Here is a 17,182-nt window from a genome sequence, read left to right on the forward strand (position 1 = left end):
GCCTCGGTGTCATCCCGCAGCCCTGCCCGCTCCGGGCTTTCTCTACTCAATACGTTAGCTAGCGAACAGAATCTGTTCTGAGCCATCGAATTGTTACTGCATGCTGACGGATTTCCTGAACAGCAGACTGAGGGTTCGGACCCGATTCATGCGAGGGACCTGCGGCGGGGATCGACAGGCTCTCGGACACCGGGAGCAGCAGAGGCTCCACAGGGCGTCTGCTGCCGGCAGCTCCAACAGAACCTCAGCTTACTCATGCCACAATAGGATCCTACCACCTGCAGTATTTGTATTCATTAATGTTAATTATACTGGGTAAAGGAGCAGCCCTCTCTGGATCACAACCCTGTGCTGCCTCTCACTGTGGATTTACCGTCGACCGGCACGAGCTGTGGAAAAACGGAGACATGACATGCACGAGAAAAAAGAGGAAACAGCTTTGGGTTCTTTAAGCACTTTGATTAATAAAGGGAGTCCTCAACAGGCTTCCCTTAACACCCTTTAGGAAGATCTGGACCGTTGACACAGCTGTCAGCTCAGCAGGTGATCTATCTCTCGTGTATGATGTGTGGAGCAGCCTAACGGTTCATGTGGACTGCATCGTGGACTGCATCACGGCCTGCCCGCCACAGAGTGGAGGACCAGCGGCCCAGCAGGTAAGGACCACAACATGAACACCATTTTGTGCTGCCTACAGATCCCAGGTCTGCTGCCTGCTCTGCAGCCATTAGCCTGAGTGTGTCTCTGCAGGCCCAGACTGGGACTCTCTGGGACACAGCCTTTGTCTGCCAGCCTCTACAGGGCTGTCATCTAATGAGGGGGGGCATTATGCAGAGCTAAGCTAATGTTTGATGCATGTCTCACAGCAGCATGCAGTGGTCAGTGTGACACTGCTATGTTGATGATAAATAATACAGGCTTTTCCCTGGCTCGCTCAGCACTGGGACAAGCAAGTGATTTAATATAATTTGGTGTAATGTGGCCCGGAGAACCCAGCTCCCCCCACCTCCCCTGCTTATACACAGATCATGTGGTGTGTGGTTTAAAGCAGCCTGGCTCCTAAATGCTGGACTGCAGCAGTCACTGGCCCCCCACTCCTACATGTGAGGGGCCTGATGCTGGGCCCCTCTGTCAGAGACCAGCTCTGTCTCCGTCTCCTCCACTGGGCTCTGTCGCCTCCTCCCACCGACATTGAGCCAGAGGTATTGGGCTGCTGTTGCTACCCAGTTCCTGACAGTGACTCTGCCCTCCCCCGCCAACCAACTCTCAGCTCTGCAAAGCCCCTCCTTCAGACTCAGCCCCCCCAGACCCCCAGCCTGTGGAGCTGTGAGCACTGCAACTCAAACAGAACCTGATAAAAACAGTATATGAAAGTCAAATGAATTAACCACATGTCATCCCTACATCTCTTTTGTTATCACCCTCTGATTTACATTAATCATTTCCTGTTTTCACTCTCCTTTAACACTGAGAGGCTTAAGCCCTTTTTTAATATGTTTGGTTTGCCTTGTATTCTTGCTTAATAATGCATGTATAACCTCAACCCTGAAAGGCATAATCAAGTTATACATCTTTCTTTTCAGGATAAACTAAGCTATCAGCACATCTAGGCTACAAGGATGCCACATTAAGGCTTTTCCTTTTTGCTTATTTGTAATAAAATGTCGTCAAAGGCTCTCCTCATGTTCACAAACAGCTGATATTAGACTGTTCTTGGACTGTGCTGACAGATAACCAAATAGATAAATAAATAATTCATAGAAACATTTTCAGAGGCTCCTATCTTGAAATGGCAAAACTGACATCCCCCTTTATTTGCTTTCGTCTCTTTTTATTTGTGAATGAGGTGTTCTGCAGGCACAGCAGCAGTGTGAACAGTGGTGTAGTGGGGATTTTTTTACTGGGTGGACGCTATTTTAATTAGGTCATCCCAAACAATGCCACAGACTCAAAACCATGAACACACCGGCACTAGGCCTGTCAAGATAATACATTTTGTTGGACGATAAATTTTTCCGGAAATTATTGCGATAAACGATAATATTGTCGGCACCGTTGTAAGACCATTTTAGACCACTGACATAATGATAATATATAATAATAATTCAAGTACATCCTTTCAAACAGAACTTTTTTATTGAACATTCAACATTGCAAATGAAATGTGAAATAATATTCAAATATATAAATTATATATAATAAATAAAAAAATATATTAAATTATAAAAAAATTATTAAATCACACAACCAAAACAATCAAATAAATAGACTCAGGCTGGAAAACAGAGCTCTCTCTCTCTCTCTCTCTCTCTCTCTCTCTCTCTCTCTCTCTCTCTCTCTCTCTCTCTCTCTCTCTCTCTCTATATATATATATATATATATATATATATATATATATATATATATATATATGTATATTTATTTATATATATATATATACAAATAAATAAATAAATATGAGCACACATTGTCTCACAAGCAAAAAAAACCTCAACAGGCCATATCCAAATCTGTATCAATCAAATATTTCGAGCAAGGAACACCAGCATGTTTGCATTGTCGGGCAAATGCATCTTTGATTGGAAACTGTCGGGAAGGTGGGGGCTCTCCATCTCCAGCTGCCGTGTTGGCTCCCAGCTGGGAAAACGGAATGGGTAGGTTGTGTTTCAGGTGCAGTTTAAGGTTGGTCGTATTGCTAGCTTTTGTTGCTACCTTTTTAAAACAAATGCGACACACCGCCCGGCTCATTGAAGTCCGTAGGTTCGCCTCGTTGATTTGGCTTAAATCCAAAATATTCCCACACCGGAGATGGAGTTAGGTTTTGAAACCAATAGCAGCCAAATTAATAATATAGAGACAAGCAGGAGATAACGTGTGACTTACTCGAGGGGAATTTGAAGTTAAAAACTTCAAATTCCCCTCGAGTTATCTCCTGCTTGTCTCTATATTATTAATTTGGCTGCTACACTGCTGCACGCGGAGTGTCCTGACCTGGCTGTGTGTGAGCCCCGCCCCTCACGGCGCGCCTGGCTAAAATGCTGGTCACATCCTTATGTAAACAAACACGCATGTAAACGGCAATTTATCGAGTTCAGAAAAGTTATCGAGTTCATTTTTATTTATCGTACGATAAGTCAATTAATTGCTTATCGCGACAGGCCTAACCGGCACATAAGTTACATAAGAGAGAAGCAGACAGCGCTGCTTCTCTCTCTTTCTATCTCCACTTTCAAAATCTATTTAAAACTCATAACAAACAAACAAAATTCCCAAAGTTGTCCTGAAATTAACTTATTTAGCTTCGGTGCTGCTAGCCTCTTTCTTCTATTGAATGATATTCTTTTTAGAAAATAAGTCAAGTAACGTTTTTTTGCCTGCCATTATAGAGCTGTTTCGTTTGCGATAATTTTTTATTATTATAATTACTGTGAAATGTATTATGTTTTCGTCATTATTACAACAAATTCACACTTGCAACTGATAACACTGGCAATGATTTTATATTTATTAGACTATTAAAAAAAAAATCATGCTTCAAAAAAGTGGGGGCTCCAAATAAGTGGGGGAACAGCGATCCCCCGCGTCCAATGACCACTACACCACTGAGTGTGAATGCTTTGCTCAGGATTTGTTGGATTGGCTTTCTCTGGATCCACTCATCTGGACCTAAACCATAATTGCATACTTTTTTTTTTCATGTGATCCTTGTTTTCACTGCACAGCCAAAACATTCTGAATGCTGACCAAAGAGGCTCCATCACTTAATGCACACTGTAGGAGCCATTTGTGTGTATTGTTGGCATGTCCGTTCATTTTATTTTAAAGTGCAATATTATTTTTGAACACTTGGTGTGTGGCTGTGATAAGCTGCACAGGGTATATAATTAGGGTCATTGGTGACTGGAAAGGGACAGGAAGAGGGAGAGCATACCCATCCAACCATACACAGCAGATGCTCACAGCTACAACAACTCACTCATCAACCTTAGTAATGTACAAATTCTTCAATAAACACCCAGCCAAACTGAATCCAACGTCGTGAAATTCATCAGTTTTTGTCTGCATAAAGATCACACTCAGCCTCACCTGTGTAATAATGGCAACCGGAATAAATGACGTTGAACCACTTAAATTAAAGGGCCCATGTCATGGCCATTTCCACTGATCATAATTACATTGTTGAGGTATACTAAAATAGATTTATACTGTGCAATTTTCCAAACTCACATTGGTTTCGCATACAGCATCTCTGTCAAGCATGTGTATTCAGCAGTATTCACTTTCTCCACTAAACGACTCGTTGGAGCTCTTGCCCCCCCCTCCCTGTGAGCCTAGTGTGCTCCGATTGGTCAGCTCGGCCACTCTGTTCTGATTAGTCAACCACCAGAGAGGCTGCGCCCATGTCTAAACGGCTGCTCTCAGCCGAACATCAGTCTTATCATGGCGTCGGTACAGCCGTATATTTTATATACATATATATATTTTTAACTGTTGTTATAGAAGAGTGTGACGGCCCCAGGGCCTTTGTCTTACGATGGGGTGGAGCTGAAGAGGCTAATCAGCGCGATCACGGACACCTGGCCGGAGCCGAGGTGCTAGCCAGCTGCCGGGAGTCACACGGCAGCCTCTCTCTCCCTCCAAGCAGCACAGCAATCCTCTTCCCTGACCACGTATCTCTGCATTTACCACAATAAATGTGCCGTGGTTTTGTAAACTCGTGTATGTCTCCTTGTCTTTCCGTTGTGGCCTACGAGCCGGTCATAACAAAGAGTAAGTTATTTTTACCCGTTATAAACTACTACTGTTTGATGAGAAATCAAATCATGGTTTGCTATATATAGTATTTCCATTAAACTTTATTTTTAGAAATGTACAAAATGAACGTAAATATACATATATACACGGTATATCGTCAATCACTCCCCGTTGTCGGCATCTTGCCTATAGCAGCCGGGGCTTTTTAGGACGAGGCCTCAGTGTGGTAGTCCGGTCCCCGTCATGTATTGTCCGGCAGGATCTGGCTGGACGAAATCAAATGCAAATCACAAAATATTAGAGAAACTTAGTTGTTTTAGATTCGTTAGTAGTAGTTGTGGTAGGAGTGTGGATCTATCTAATCAATCTAATGAACAGCTTGCCAGCTAATATGCTAACCTAGCTTTGTTTACCTTGGTAGCTAACGTTAGCTCGGAGGAACGGCAACTATAATGTAGAGTAATAAAACTACTATGAACAAAAACTAGTGGTTCATATTAGGCTAGCAATAACGTGTTTATAATTGCAATGTTATACGGGTAGTCTGCTACGTTCGGTCATACATTGTAACGGTCATGAATACATTGTTTTGCGCTAGCATACAGCTAGCCTCGAGCTATACATGCAGTATATGTACTGTCACAATGTACGGTAAATCACCCGGAGTATACTGTATGAGTATTCCGTGTGTGTGACTGCAGACATTCTCCTGCCATGACAAACATGTAAGGCCATCTGCTGACATTGTAGTTGATATATTTAAACGCTAGCAACGTAGCATCACAAAAATGTTTTTCCGACCAAACCTAGCTCTAGCTCTAGCTCCGTGTGTTAGATCGGTTGCATACACGCTACGCCAGCTATAATGTAATTACGTTTCGCGACTGACCGCACGGCAAATCACCCGGAGTATACTGTCAATAGGTATTTTGTGTGTGACTGCAGACATTCTCCTGCTATGAGATACATGTATGCAAGGCCATCTGCTGATATTAGAGTTGATATATGGAAACTCTAGCAACTTAGTTAGCACAGTTAGCACTGTGTCAATGGCTTAGCAGTCCAACACAGTTTACACATTTAAACAGTCTTGTTTGATAAATACACAAATAACAATGCAAACTTACAGGTTGTGTACCCGAATCTTCCCCTGCTCCAAACGGTCCAAACAAGCTGTGCATATCCGGCCTCAAACTGGGCAATGTTTTGGAAGCTTTCGTCTGTGAAATGCCGGTTCTTCGAACCTCTGGAGGAACACGCCGCTGCTGGTGTGGCCATAGCTCTTCGGGATTGGTCCATTTCGTTCCGGGTACCGCATGACATCAGGCGGTACCCGGAACTAAATGGAAGACTCAAATGGGCAGTGACGTATCTCCAACGAGGCGTTTTGGGGAGGTATTTTCTGTGTTAGAGTTTTACTCGCTACAGGGTGTACTTTCAGGGTTTTGACTCTGCACACCGTTTACATGCATAAAAACCTTCATAACACACAAGGGGACGGGTAATAACCGGAAAAGCATGACATGGGAGCTTTAACATTACACACACTATAAGACCAGCTTTAGTGGTTGGTGTGATAAATGTACGTAGGATTAACTTTCTTCCCGGATTACAGTGGAGCACAGCTTCTTATCTGAGCCTTCACAAGTAGCATTCAGGACTTTCAAATATTGAAACAGTCCAAATGAGTGTATGGTTTTAGAAGTAAGATTGTTTTGGATAAAGTGCTTTTCTAAATTGCATCTTAAATGCAGTTTCTGATGCTTCCTGCCGGTACACATATCACGGATATGGAATCCTAATAAAATATGAGCATTTTAAGTTAATGCTGAATTTTAGGTAACTTTAATTTCCTACACGTTTCAGGAGAGTTTAGCTGCTTTTAGGCTTTATTAATTTACTGTCACACAGAATAACATGATAACTGAAAATAAGAAGCATAGTATACTGTTCTCTTTTACTGGAAACATATAAATGATCTCCCAACCAAGCATGTTTCAGAGTTTACTCCTAACGTTTCTACAGTGTCTTAATCTGTCCTAATTATGAGATTATTACATTTTTGTAAAATAAGTATGAGGATTGACTGGCCTTACAGCAGGTCCTATTTCACTGAATCTTTTATCATTATTTATCTCTCTGGAGTCACATGGTACTCCCCCACATTAACTAATTATGAACATTAAAAGACTGAAACTGGGTTACAGCTCTCTTGAAAAGTGACAAACACACAAATGTCACTGAAGTGTCTTCTCGTGGGGTTGCAATATTTCACTTGATCAACTTAAACTAATATACTTAACATAACCCTGTATTTCTTTCAGATTTATCATGAAAACTCCTTACACCCACTATTGCATTAGTATATGCATGAGTCATACTTAGCAGGTTGCTCTGCAATAGTTCATGATCAGCAGATTGATTTAAAAGTGGTGTATCTTTTGAATTCAATGTAAAACCATGTGCTCACTTAAATGTGGATTGTCTGCATTGGATTGACACTAAAAACAAACCTCATTGAGTTTGAGACCAGTTTATCGGTTGGTGTTGGCCTTCAGTCTGTTCAATGAGTTCCTGGAGAGGATGGTCCAGTTCTGTTTCACCACCAGATTACATTTCCCCTCGGCCTCCTGCTAGCTCTCAACATCTTCCCAATCCGTCTGGTTGACATCAAAAAGGATCCTCCTGATATGGCGGCTGGTCCACATCAAAGTTTGATAGATAGTTTTAACCGCAAACTTTAAGAGTTTTGAAAACACCCCTAGGCACCAAAAATGATGTTATTTAAATTGTAATAATTTGCCTCATTATAGCTTAAGAAGTCATTTACATAAACAGCAACCTTTCTTTGACTTAACATTTTTATAAAAAGTGATTCTGTGGTACTACATAGATGACTCTCCACAGACAAATGTAAAAGAGATTCATCCAAACTTCTAATTCTTTGTCTGTCCTTTTGTTTTCAGGCACCTGGAGTGGATCAGGAGGTGAGAGGATCAAATACACCGTCAAAGGGATCCTGCTTGAAATGGGGCAATGTGGATTGAGGTGTTCCCGTTCCTTGTGAACCGCGGAAAAAGAGCAACCACGAGGACGCAGGAACCATTAGTAGAAGGAGGAGGCCGTGTGGGAGCGGCGGCTTTGGTGTGTGTAGAAAAGCTGGTATGGGTGGAGGGGCAATCGCGATGGCGAATGGGAACGAGAGCAGTGAAGGGCCTGCTGGGCCAATAGCAGTGGTGGCTACCGCAGGAGGCATGGTAGCAGAAAGCCCCTCCTCGGCTGTATCTACCTATATTAAACTGGTGCTCCTCGGGCTGATCATCTGCATCAGCCTGTTGGGCAACCTGGTGGTGTCTCTGCTCGTCCTGCGGGACCGGGCCCTGCACAAAGCACCTTACTACTTCCTGCTGGACCTGTGCCTGGCAGACACCATTCGCTCTGCCATCTGCTTCCCCTTTGTGCTGGTGTCTATAAAGAACGGCTCGGCCTGGACCTACAGCGTGCTGAGCTGCAAGGTGGTGGCCTTCATGGCGGTGCTCTTCTGCTTCCATGCCGCATTCATGCTGTTCTGCATCAGTGTAACACGCTACATGGCCATTGCACACCACCGCTTTTACTCGAAACGCATGACATTCTGGACTTGTGTGGCAGTGGTGTGCATGGTGTGGACACTGTCCGTGGCAATGGCGTTCCCACCAGTTTTTGATGTGGGCACATACAAATTTATTCGCGAGGAGGACCAGTGCATCTTTGAGCATCGCTACTTTAAGGCTAACGATACACTAGGTTTCATGCTAATGCTGGCTGTGCTCATTCTAGCCACACATGTTGTCTACATGAAGTTGCTCCTCTTTGAATATAAGCACCGCAAGATGAAGCCGGTCCAGATGGTGCCGGCCATCAGTCAGAACTGGACCTTCCATGGGCCGGGGGCTACTGGCCAAGCCGCAGCCAACTGGATTGCGGGCTTTGGGAGGGGGCCGATGCCGCCGACCCTGCTGGGTATCCGACAGAACTTGCACAACCAGAACCGGCGCCTGCTGGGCATGGATGAATTCAAAGTGGAGAAGCAACTTGGCAGGATGTTCTATGTGATCACCCTGCTGTTCCTGGTGCTCTGGTCTCCATACATAGTAGCTTGCTATTGGCGGGTGTTTGTGAAGGCCTGTACAATACCACACCGGTACCTCTCCACCACAGTGTGGATGAGTTTCGCCCAAGCCGGGGTCAACCCTATTGTCTGTTTCTTCCTCAACAAAGACTTGAAGAAAGGGCTCCTTTCCCACCTACCAGCCTGCTGCAGGACTAAACCTCATTTGCCACGAGAGCCTTATTGTGTCATGTGATCAGAGAGGATCTAAACAGAGAGGAAACACGGGGCAGCCAACAGTGTTGAGTGTTTGCTTGAACTGTTGCCGCATTTCAATACAATAGAAGCTATTTTTAAGCAGTGGTTGCAAACTAGTAAGTGTGATGATAACACTGGAATGGTTAGCATGTATTTCATTCGTCCAACCCTTTTTTCTCTCAAAACCACCTCATACATGGAGTCAGACTTTGACTTTTGATAATAAGAAACACAGTACTTTAATAAGAAAACATGCAAGTGATAATGCAGTCATTATGGAAACCAAGCCAGACAAACACCCAACAAATTACACAAGCTGCTTAAAAAAGAATGGCAAATTAGAAACATCTAGGGTTGATTCAAAGGATAGGAAGATTCCTACGGGGGACAAAGATAATAAAGAATAAACGTTTGTACTTCAATTAAAATGTCACTTATGTGCTGGATTAGTAAGCAAAGCCTTTTGTATAGTGACAGTGAAGAGGAACAGGTCATATCAGCAACATGATGTCACATTCTGGCCAGAAAATAGCCATTTAAGGAAAATAAAATAATTGAAAAGTAGGGGGATCACTGCATTCCTGGAGTCCGCAGAGGCAGCCTCACGGAGTCAGAGGGCGGAGAGATGGGTTAACCTGAGCTCACGATTGTAATGAATTATGAATACTTCTATGAAAGCTCTTTACTGAACAGGAAACTGAGGCAAACACATGAGTGACAGGAACACCAGCTCTAAGACCAGGATGATGTGTTTACTTCCTTACTGATTAAGACAGAAGTTATCCATGCTATGATTTATCAAGGTGTCACTAATTGAATTAACTAACACAAACTAAGGTGACTGACAAATCTTCCTTCTGATACACATTATTATTATTTAGATCTGTGCATGACTTTGAGTCAAAAGAGAGGAAGTGATCATCTGCAAACATTAACAGCAGCTTGACAAAGTGTTAGCACCGCGCCCAGCTGCATAAAAGGCTTCTCTTAGCCCAGAGCAGATTTTTGTTATAAACAACACAGTACCTTTGGTGTCCGGTAGGCAGGGCCATGCTGAGAGTGCTGATGTCCAGCAGCAGTCCCTCGGCTCTGGTGTCTTAATACGCCTAGTTTATCAGAACAGCTTGTTTCTGAAGCATGGGATTCACCTGTGAATGTATGTAAATGTCTGTATTGTGGACCATTGAATTGAAATTCATTTTTAATTCATAATATTTCATAATAACTTTGTGTTCATGTACCAATGGCAAAGCTTTTTTTCTTGTTTGTCTCAGTCACTTCTCCTCTGAAGGAGTGCTTAAGCGGTTATTCGCCACTCAGTACTAATATCAGAAGAGTGCGGCCATGTCTTCATTACCATGCTGGTCCTGCAACATGAAAACGTTTTTATTTATGTATGCTGATAGACTGTGTGTTTTCTAAGCCCATCAAATTAACGTGTGAAGTTCCAAAACACTGAACTAAATGCAAAAGATTCAGGAACAATTATTATTATTATCAGTCAGAGAAAAAGGAGCTGCACTGGGAGGAGGAGAGATGACAGACAGCAGGAATACACTGACAGGTGAGCCTGATTTCTTTATGAGACCCCTTGAGGACACATCCCAGAGTTCCCGTTAGCCGGTAATTACCGGACAATGACCGGTAAAATATGCTGAAGTCCGGCAAATCTAAATCTCTCCGGTCAAAATGTCCGGTCAAAATAATTTTCCCTTAGCGCAATACCGCATCAGTTGCGCCACTTATGTGACAGACAAGAATAGTATGTGACAGACAAAAGAGTATGTGACAGACAAAAATTGTCAATTCTAATGTCTAACACTTAATGTGGAGAAAGAGATGTCCTGTATGGGTTGATTGTGCGTTGATCTGTTGGTAATGCCTCGGGGTTCCGGTGGGCATGTAAACAAATGCATAATGCTGCGCTATACTTTGTGGCCTCATCCGGTTGCATAGCGACGCTTATTGTTTAGGTGTCTTTTAACAAGCAGGTAGTCATATCATTAGCTAGAACTAGCTAGATCTGATCGATATGGACATAAATGCGAGTAAAGTCTAATCTGACAGGAGAGAGAGATCGGCTGCTGCTGACGAGTCGACACGCAGCTCTGCATGATCCCCTGCAGCGGCGAGCAGAGCAAAACACACTTCAGGTTAGAAAATCACACGTAGCTATTTTAATTACCTCTCAAACTACCTAAACTAGTTATAGATATGTTTAGTTTTACTGTCGGGTCACTCATTACTGGATCCGCGAGCTGCATGATACTGACGGGCTGTCAGGAGAAGGAGAGAGCGCTCCGTTTATTATTCCCGCGTTTTTGTAAATTACTGTACACTTTTGAATAATGTAGTTAATCTACTATAATTAGTTTGTTTAATGTCGAATCATATCAATTTGTTTTAAAGCTCAATAAATAACAAAGAAGACCTTTAACCGGCACTTATCTAATTTTGTCCGGAAGATTTCAACTTTAACGGACATGTTGACCGGCAAAAAAATATTCTAACGGGAACTCTGACACATCCTTTACACCTGTCACACCTGAGAGCAGCTCAATGAAGTCCTGAGCTGTAGCTAGGCTCTGGTCCCTGCATAGCTCTCATCACTTGTTGAGGGACAGTATGTTCTAAAATACAGTAGATATCAGAGACAGGAGCTCTAGGCAACAGCAAGAAAGGGGTGGGGGTCCTAAACACTATATGGACTCCCTGTTCACATATAGTCTAGCCAATATTAATCTTTTGGCATTACAGCAGGCTCTATCACACACATTGGTTTTGCTGCTTCACCCATTCAGAGCAGCCAACAATGGGTGCTGCACATTCAGCTAGGACTGATTATGGGAAAGCACTCAATCCAAATTCTGAATCATATAAATGTCATATACTTACTTTTTAGAATCAACATTATGAAATGAAGTCTGAATTTATAGTTACTTTATAGAAAGTAGAAGTAAAACTCCAAACAATAGAAACTTTGATTACACACGTGAGGACAGAGATCTACGGACTTGAGGTAAAAAACCACTAGAAAGAACGCAGGTCAACTAAAGTGACCTTTGAAATGTGGTACTTTGGTAACACTAAAAACCACACCGCTCACAGCCAACATACAGCACAACATGTTTTATTAGCTCATAAGACTACAAGATGCATCTGAATCAACATCCGCCTGGTTTTGTTTGATGGCACAGTGGAGCCAAAGTCTCATTAAGCATACATCTTCATCACTTCACACAGGACTGAAGTTAGAGGGTGCAGTAGAAGAGACATCTGCTTTATTTGAGTACAAATCTAAAAATGGATAAATGTGCTTTTTCCCTGTTTCTTTCTGAAATGAACTGTAAGACAGGTAGAAATGGAAGGGGAGGACAGGGCACAGAGAATGTCTGAAAACATGACATTGTCCTTAAGATTGAGGGAATATTGTATTAGGGGTTTGAGGTGCCCCTTGTTCTCTGCCGTGGCATATCTTACAGCCCCAACAACAGCATGCTGCAGAGAAACGCTTATCTTCATTTGATCTTTTCTGAATTATGGCCTTACTCCACTAAAGAAATGTCACACCAATGGAACAAAGAGTAGACAAACGTGTCTCCTCTGTCTGCACTACAATCAGGAGGGGGCAGAACACTGTGTACACCGGAGACATCAGGAGACTCGTTGCTCTCCCCATCAGACCTGGCCCACCAGGGACCATGACGGCGCGGGGGGGGGGTAGACTGATGATCTGAGTGACCCCTACTCCGGATTTCTGTGGGATTTTGTTGAATGAAGTAAAAACATTGAGTCTGTCTATTTTCCTTTCTGAGACTAAGCTGTTGCTGGAGCAGCCTGAGCTTTTTGAGTTGCCTCAGGCAGATTCTCTTTTGTAAATGTACAGTGACCTCTGTATTGTTAGTGTGTATTATAATGACAGCTAATCAACTCTGAAATGCAACAGAACAGTTCCTGATCACCAGATTTGTACTGTGTGCGTGTTTGTGTGTTTCTATTGGCAGGAATGATTGTGTGTGTAAGATGATGGTTACATGAATGGAAGAAGAACTAAGAGGGAACACTGACCAGATACATTTTACATTTCAATGACATCATTCCTGCTAAAGCTTCTTTAGTATTCTTCATGTGGGCCTTCTCCAAGGGATCAGCTTTTGTTTTAAAAGCAATGAAGTTGACTTTAAGTCCCTTATGTCATAAATAATTATTAACTTAATATACTTTTTTGTATATATTTAGAGATAATGAAGGAAAAAAAGCTTGACATAAATCACATAAATGTGACAGGCTAAATGTGATTGCATACACTGGTCTATTTCTGAATGTTTCATTCAGTGAATTAAAAGAAAGCATCTTAAACAACCAATAATATTGAACAACCAAGAACTGTACAAACCCCTGGCAGTTTCTCAATGACATCAAATCAGCACTAACAAAGTGTTCTTTTCTTTAAAGGTGACACAGAAGGTTCTGCTTGGTCACCTCCATCAGTACTGCTAATGGTGAGATGTGCTAACACAGTGACCTCCAGAGGTGGGAGAAGTACTCAGATCTTGTACCTGAGTAAAAGTAGATGTACCAGAGTGTAGGAATACTCTGTTACAAGTAAAAGTCCTGCATTCAAAATCTTACTCAAGTAAAATCACAAAGGTATTAGCATCAAAAGTACTTATTCTGCAGATTGGTCCATTTCAGAATAATATATATGATATGTTTTATAATGATTGATCATGAAAGTGTTCTCAAAGCTGGTAAAGGTGCAGCTAGTTTGAATGACTTTGTATACTGCAGGGTAGCTTGTGAATTTACTCCAGATGGAACTAAAGTCTGATTTAACACTTGATTATATTTCACATCATTCATCCACATCTGTGAAGTAACTAAAGGGATTAAATACATGTAGTGGAGAAAAAGTACACCATGTACCTCTGAACTGTAGTGGAGTACACAGTAGCATAAAAGGAAATAGTAAAGTACAAGTATCTCAAAATTGTACTTAAGAACAGTACTTGAGTAAATGTACTTAGTTACTTCCCACCTCTGGTGACCTCACAGTCACATGATCGGCAGCTTGGAAACTGACAGGTTGAACACAGCCTGGCTGTTTCCTCCATCATGACTGGGAACACCTGCATCAGTCTGACCTCCAGATAAAGTAGTTTGGACTGTGTGATCATCTGACAGCCTTTGTGTTATTGTCACACTTTGGTTTTTAGCATGTCGCCCCTCAACAAAAACCAATACAAATAATTGACAAGGCATACAAAAAAAAACACAAGTAAAAAATTCTTCAATGGTTCTATTTTGTGTCAAAGATTGCTCCTGGTCATGTCAGAAGGGTGCAAAGTGTTACCAGAGGCTAGCAGTGCAGCTAGCTGAAGCAGAGGCCAAGGCAGCGTTTGTTTAAAGAAGTCCAGAAAAGTTGAACCCAGTTGTTCCATTGAATACAGAATTTGGTGTGAATGCTGTCATGAATGTGGAAGTGGATGTGCCACAGCAGTCAGTGAGTCAGATTCACATTGGAAGTCAGTGTTTGGTTGTTCTGCTGTGTAACTGTTTGAACCCGCACAGCAACAGAAACACACCAACAGGAATCACAGCAGCTTTATACAGCGTTTCTGTTCTCCAAATGTTGCCCTGTCTTAGAAAGGGTGCCAGTTCATGAATTATTTGGAACATGTTTAATTTAAACCTTAGGGTATACCATTAAATGTCAAAGGTTAAAAGAAAAATGTAATCTCAGTGAATCCGGAAGGCAAACAGCTGACATAAAGCAAAAGGTTTGAAGGATGTACGAGGGGTTTCCTCTGACTCAGCATCATGGAGCCGGCTCGGACTGCAGGTTCCTTTTGTTTGTTTTGGTTTTTTAAATGGTTGAGCTATAACGCATGTCTCTGGAAATTGATGACTTTGTAAAAATAATAAATTTCCTTTGAAATGATCATGGCAGTGCTTCCAATAATTCCTGGTTGTGATGGTATATTGCTTTTAAAGATGCATGTTGCATACCAAGCATACATGTATTGTTCCACTCTGCTGTTCATTATTGGTCCAGGTTTTCTGTCTCTGAGATCTTTCTCACAACACTCATTTAATACCAACGGACACTTGATGCTTGCTCCACAAATGACAGCTCAACTTGCTTTCAATGGCAATCAAGGTTTAAAGCTCACCTATTATGCTATATTTGAACAATATATTATAGGCAGGGGTGCACATAACCTTTTTAGTGAGTTACTCAGATGAGTACCAGGAGACAGCGTTTGGTACTCACCCCACACGAAGCGTGGTGTTAATAAATGCAGTCCCCCTCCCTGTCCTCCTCAGTGTCTCCTTCACTGTCCTCCTCAGTGTCCCCCTCCCTGTCCTCCTCAGTGTCTCCTTCACTGTCCTCCTCAGTGTCTCCTTCACTGTCCTCCTCAGTGTCCCCCTCCCTGTCCTCCTCAGTGTCTCCTTCACTGTCCTCCTCAGTGTCTCCTTCACTGTCCTCCTCAGTGTCTCCTTCACTGTCCTCCTCAGTGTCTCCTTCACTGTCCTCTAGTTCCTCTTCTTGCATGGTAGATGATGAAGATGATGAAGATGCTGCAGATGCACCTCCCTGTCCCTGTTTAAGCCTCCCATTTGCTTTCTCCAAAACTTGTTGCCAAAACTGTGCATTTCCTGAGGCCAAGTTGAAGGATCAAATACTAAGAAATGATCACATGACGTGAAGTCATATCATATGTGGGAAGTAACTAAGTACACTTATTCAAGTACTGTACTTAGGTACAATGTTGAGATACTTGTACTTTACTTGAGTATTTCAATTTTTTGCTACTTAGTACTTCTACTCCACTACAGTTCAGAGGTAAATGGTGTACTTTTTCTCCACTACATGTATTTAATACCTTTAGTTACTTTGCAGAATTGGATGAATGATGTGAAATATAATCAAGTGTTAAATCAGACTTTAGTTCCACCTGGAGTAAATTCACAAGCTACCCTGCAGTATACAAAGTCATTCAAACTAGCTGCACCTTTACCAGCTTTGAGAACACTTTAAAGGTTTCCTATCATGCAAAATGCACTTTTTTATGTCTTTTAATCATATTTATGTGTCCATGTTGTGTCAGGGAACTCACAAAGTTTCAGAAAATAAAACCCTCTCTCTTTTCCTCCATATCCACATCTCTAAAAACGGGGGTACAACAGAGCTGATCCAGATTTGCGTCCGATATGACGTAATATCTGAAATGTTGGCTGGATTTACACCCACGGCCCTATCAGAAAGGTCCAGTGTTGGGTGTAACTCATTACAAAGTTACAAAGTTACAAAGTTACAAAGTAACGCGTTACTGTAATCACATTACATTTTCCGGTAACGCAGTAATGAAACGCGTTACTGTTATAAATTCAGTAATGACAGTTACTAACATTGTGCGAAAAAATTACTAGATTCTCCCTTTGACAGACTAGACTCTAGTAGTTACTACATTATTCAGAAGTTTACAGTAATTTAAAGGGAATAATAAACGGAGCCTCTCTTTTCCTCTCTCCCTCTCCGTCTGTGTCTCATGCAGCTCGCTGATCCAGTGAATGAGTGACCCAACACGACAGTAAATAATAAACATATTTATAGCTAGTTTAGCTAGTTCCAGGGGCAGATAAGATTGGTAAATTAGATAGGTCTAACTTTTAACCATTTTAAATATTTCTAGTCACTAGAGGGTCGAGGCCGAGGGATTTCCGCCGCAGGTTTATATTGGCGTAACATTTGCGTGACTTGTCTACATGCAACTATCACAGGGGTTGTGCTGCATTGCAGAGATATGGCGGAGTCATCATCATCAACAGCTATAATTTTCGAGGGGGCAGGTGGGTCGTAGTGGGGGGACAAGTGGGACTGACTACCCAAGGCCCAGATGGGGGGAGGGCCCTTGAAAGGCATGGAATTCAAAGTTTGTTTGCACTTTTTTTTTTAGTAGATAGTGTCATAACTAAAATGAAACTAGCTCAATAAAATCGGTTGAATTACTGAATTCTGTATCCAACAACAAATGGTGAAAGCTGTGTGGGGCCCCTCTCACCTCACAAAAGGAG

At 42.2% G+C, this 17,182-nt stretch overlaps 1 protein-coding gene across 1 annotated transcript; it reads left to right on the top strand.

Moving 5' to 3' along the window:
• On the top strand, positions 1-10,657 carry gpr173 (G protein-coupled receptor 173). Its single transcript, XM_034129164.1, has 2 exons — positions 1-656; positions 7,722-10,657. The coding sequence occupies exon 2, from the start codon at positions 7,920-7,922 to the stop codon at positions 9,099-9,101; it is 1,182 nt and encodes a 393-aa protein (XP_033985055.1). The 5' UTR covers positions 1-656; positions 7,722-7,919; the 3' UTR covers positions 9,102-10,657.
• Positions 10,658-17,182: the final 6,525 nt, after the last annotated feature.

This window comes from Trematomus bernacchii, unplaced genomic scaffold, assembly GCF_902827165.1.
Source record: "Trematomus bernacchii unplaced genomic scaffold, fTreBer1.1, whole genome shotgun sequence".
Classification (NCBI taxonomy): domain Eukaryota; kingdom Metazoa; phylum Chordata; class Actinopteri; order Perciformes; family Nototheniidae; genus Trematomus; species Trematomus bernacchii.

What these genes read in the sequence shown, in the direction of transcription:
- gpr173 (XM_034129164.1), top strand. Translation starts at nt 7,920, where the DNA reads ATGGGTGGAGGGGCAATCGCGATGGCGAATGGGAACGAGAGCAGTGAA.